Source organism: Oreochromis niloticus, linkage group LG9 (assembly GCF_001858045.2).
Source record: "Oreochromis niloticus isolate F11D_XX linkage group LG9, O_niloticus_UMD_NMBU, whole genome shotgun sequence".
In the NCBI taxonomy this organism is placed as follows: Eukaryota; Metazoa; Chordata; class Actinopteri; order Cichliformes; family Cichlidae; genus Oreochromis; species Oreochromis niloticus.
Genome location: NC_031974.2, coordinates 1,399,509 through 1,403,526, shown reverse-complemented (window position 1 = coordinate 1,403,526; position 4,018 = coordinate 1,399,509). Strand labels below are relative to the sequence as shown.

The 4,018-nt window shown below is 42.7% G+C and overlaps 1 protein-coding gene across 2 annotated transcripts; it reads right to left on the bottom strand.

Annotated features, from left to right (window-relative positions):
* Positions 1–494: 494 nt before the first annotated feature.
* Positions 495–2,490, bottom strand: LOC109201163 (uncharacterized). Of its 2 annotated transcripts, none has more exons than XR_002061167.2 (2): positions 1,350–2,490; positions 495–1,258 (listed from the first exon to the last, which is right to left on the bottom strand). XR_002061167.2 is itself a non-coding variant. In XM_019356727.2 (2 exons), exons 1-2 carry the CDS (start codon positions 2,094–2,096, stop codon positions 702–704), a joined length of 618 nt encoding a protein of 205 aa, XP_019212272.1. In that variant the 5' UTR covers positions 2,097–2,480; the 3' UTR covers positions 500–701. The 2 variants fall into 2 exon arrangements, 1 of the variants encoding a protein (XP_019212272.1); XM_019356727.2 differs by having other exon boundaries at positions 500–1,258; positions 2,036–2,480.
* Positions 2,491–4,018: the final 1,528 nt, after the last annotated feature.

Below are 4,018 nucleotides of genomic sequence, written 5' to 3'. Positions count from 1 at the left end.
TGTGTGAGCTCGGGGATGATGTGTACATATCTCCTTGAGTTGACGGATGTTAAGTACTTCCACATTCTACCCTTGAAGCTGCGGTTGAATCTTTCAACAATACTAGATTTAACCTCACTAGCTGTTGAGAAGTGTTTGATGTTATATCGCTTCATTAGCTGTTTAAAGGTTGTATTATAAAACTCTTTGCCTTCATCTGTTTGTAGTTTCATAGGGATCCTTCCCTCAGCAAGTATATCCTCGAAAGCGGCTGCTACGGCTGGGCCCGTCTTGGTTGTGAGACATCTAACCCATGCATATTTTGAGAATACATCTATACATGTTAGCAGGTATCTAACATTATCATTATCTGTCATGTATTCAGACATATCAACCAGATCGGCTTGAAACTGTTTGTCGATTCCATTAACCAATACTCTGTTTCTGGGAAAGTGGATCCTGGCTGGTTTATGGAGTGTGTAAGTGTCGTCTCGTTCTAGATAATGTTTAACCTGTGATAATGAGGGTTTTACACCTATTGCCTCAGCGGTAGCTATACGGAGCTTATTTAAACTGGCCAGGCCAGCCGGATGGGCCGGATCATGATAAATTTTATACATGGTGTTTTCCATGATGCATGCAAGACACAAATGATAAAGCTGTCGGTGTTAACACGTCTTTTTATTTCATTCACACAGACAATGAATACTGAACAGCATACATTAAACCAGGTGTCTCCCGGCCCAGTAGTTACCAATCATACGTAGCATGGCTGGTTTAGCACGTCGGGCATAACGACTTGCTTCTAGCAACTGCACAATGTTGTCGTTAATTGCGCATACTATATGTTGTGATGATCTCAGTTCGGTCATGGTGTGTTCTGCAATTCGGCTGAATTGTGTTCCAGTCCCATCGACTGTGTAGGAGCGCACAAACAGGCGTATGGCGGGGATGAAACGGTCTGTCTTGAGCCTTATCATCACATCGTCATAGTAGATGTCAAAGAAATACTCGGGCAATTCGAGCAAGCAGCTGTGTTGCACCTGACTGGGGTGAGATATTTGACATCCGTAGCATGTATCCTGTAGAAACTCGTTTAGCGCCAACATCAGAAGATGGTGGGTTGCAAGCTTGATGTCGATAATGGTTTCCTCAAACAGCCCCGATCCTGTAGGATCCTGCAGCAGCAGCTGTGGAGAGGGGGGTGGAGATGGTGGGGTCTGGATTAACAGCGATGGGGGTGGTGAGTCTGTGAGGTCCCACGGCTGCGTGTCTCGCTCTGAAAATGGGAACAATAAAAATGTTATATTTTGTTGCTTAGATACACACACACACGCACACACACACACACACACATATATTTAACCTACCATTTGGTTTATTTAGTTGTCGGACGGCCTTATGATTTTAGGTTTGCACAGGGTAGAAGGCAAGCCAGTCTTCGAGCAAGTCGCAAAATCATCAAAAACAAGTCGTTTTCTAATACCCTCGTACGCAGTGTTGAGTCTATCTCTCTTGATGGCGTCGTCAACCTTGCTAAACATATGCAGCATAGCTCTCCAGTCGCACCACTGTATAAAAAACATATCCTTAAACCATGTAGCGCGCTCTTCTATGCTCAGAGGGTAAGGATTTAACCTCCAGTTTTCAACCCCTCTGGCCGCTATAAAACTTTCCCTGTCATCACATACACTGAGAAAAATAAAGTCATCGGGGCTACGGTTGAAACGATCAGCCTCGACCCTGTAAAGCTCAGGGCCTGTTGGACTGTTCCACTGGGAAACATACAGCATCTCTGGGAAGCCCACATTGTCCAAGTCCGCACAAACAACAGTGCGAAAGAGTTTCCAGTTTCTAGTAGACATGCGTTGTGACTCCCCCCAAAACACTCCCTCGCCACAATCTACACGAAGTATAACTGCTCCGTTGGTATATTTAACGGTATACACATACCCGTTACTGCCTCGATATTCTAACTTAAATTCAGTCCCGTCTACGACGTTTTCACAGCGTTGCTTTTTGCGGTGAGGGCCCCGGCATACGCCTGTAGACGTACCTAGAGCTTCTGTTGCTTGGGCGATGTCCAGGCTACTCGTCATGGTTGATACAGATGTCATCCTGCACTCCTTAGTTAGTTAGTTAGAGGGTTCTTTAGGTTGCGCTGTTGATGTTCCGAATGGTGAAAGACACCGTTTTTATATGTATTGGTGCAGTCCTCTAGGAGGTGTCGTTACCGCCCCTTGGGGTTGGGCTTGTTTCAGGTGCCCTCTGAGATGCAGAGATAAGGTGTAAACAAAAGATGATGCCATGTTTGGAGGATGGTCAGTACAAAGTGTAATGGCATGATAAAAGCTATAGTGGCTCCGATGGACCTAGCACAGCCGGCCCTCTGCCATAAGATAAAGGAGACTGTTTGTATTGAAAACTATGGCAGTACAATTGAGATGCTCTTGATAAGGATGACCTCTTCTGCTGACTGTAGGGGGGGCTAACTGTTGCAGAATCCCTGTTTATTTCTAAAGGAATGCCTGCTGTTTGTGGTATTCTGTTTGAAACTATTAGCCTCTGTGTGTGTGAATATGTGTTTTTAGAAGGTGGAAAAAACTTTCTGTTTAAAAACTATTAGCCTCTGTGTGTTTCAGAGCCCTAAAGAAAAAAGCAAAATGCTCCTAAAACAGTTAAATTAAATTCTGCGTGTGAATATGTGTTTTTAGAAGGTGGAAAAAAACTTTGTTTAAAAACTATTAGCCTCTGTGTGTTTCAGAGCCCTAAAGAAAAAAGCAAAATGCTCCTAAAACAGTTAAATTAAATGCTGTGTGTGAATATGTGTTTTTAGAAGGTGGAAAAACTTTCTGTTTAAAAATTATTAGCCTCTGTGTGTTTCAGAGCCCTAAAGAAAAATACCCCTAAACTAGTTAAATTAAATCATCTATGTCTAAATAACAGAACTCTGAGACCTATACAATCCTTTAAAAAAGAGTTTAATTAAAACACATAATGGTTTCATTAAATAAAACGCTATTAAACACATGTAAACATATGATCTCTGAACTCGCAAGTCCGTTCACGCGCAAAGTCCGTTCACGCGCAAGGTCCGTTCGCGCGCACATGGACGCGGAGGGGGATAGGGGAGGGGGGTGTGGGGGTAGGGGGTGTGGGGGGGGGGGGGGGGGGGCAAAAAATCTGTAGGTATATTACTACTCACAGCAGTGGAGAGTAGACTTGATCAAAGTAGATGTCTTTCTGAAAGTGCTGTAACTAAGTTTAAGAATATAATCCACCCACTGTTATCATCTTCAATGCCCTGTACCAACATAGAGCAGAGCAGCTACCTGAACGCTACTCCAACAGAGGTTGATTATCTTGTTAATAATTTTACCTCCTCACTACGTACGACTCTGGATACTGTAGCTCCTGTGAAAACCAAGGTCTCAAATCAGAAGTACCTGACTCCGTGGTATAATTCTCAAACACGTAGCCTAAAGCAGATAACTCGTAAGCTGGAGAGGAAATGGTGTGTCACAAATTTAGAGGATCATCATTTAGCCTGGAGAAATAGTTTGCTGCTTTATAAGAAAGCCCTCCGCAAAGCCAGAACATCTTACTATTCATCACTGATTGAAGAAAATAAGAACAACCCCAGGTTTCTCTTCAGCACTGTAGCCAGGCTGACAAACAGTCAGAGCTCTACTGAGCCAACAATCCCTTTAACGTTAACTAGTAATGACTTCATGAACTTCTTCACAAATAAAATTTTTATCATTAGAGAAAAAATTACCAATAATCATCCCACAGATGTAATATCATCTACAGCTACTTTTAGTACCATTGATGTTAAGTTAGACTCTTTTTCTCCAATTGATCTTTCTGAGTTAACTTCAATAATTACTTCCTCCAAACCATCAACGTGTCTTTTAGACCCCATTCCTACAAAACTGCTCAAAGAAGTCCTGCCATTAATTAATGCTTCAATCTCAAATATGATCAACCTATCTCTAATAATCGGCTATGTACCACAGGCCTTCAAGGTGGCAGTAGT

Excerpts from the sequence above, each read along its gene's own strand:
- LOC109201163 (XM_019356727.2), bottom strand. The coding sequence starts at position 2,096 with ATGACATCTGTATCAACCATGACGAGTAGCCTGGACATCGCCCAAGCA. Across the intron at positions 1,259-2,035 it reads CCAAGCAACAGAAGCTCTAG|AGCGAGACACGCAGCCGTGG; the intron begins GTACGTCTACAG and ends TCCCATTTTCAG.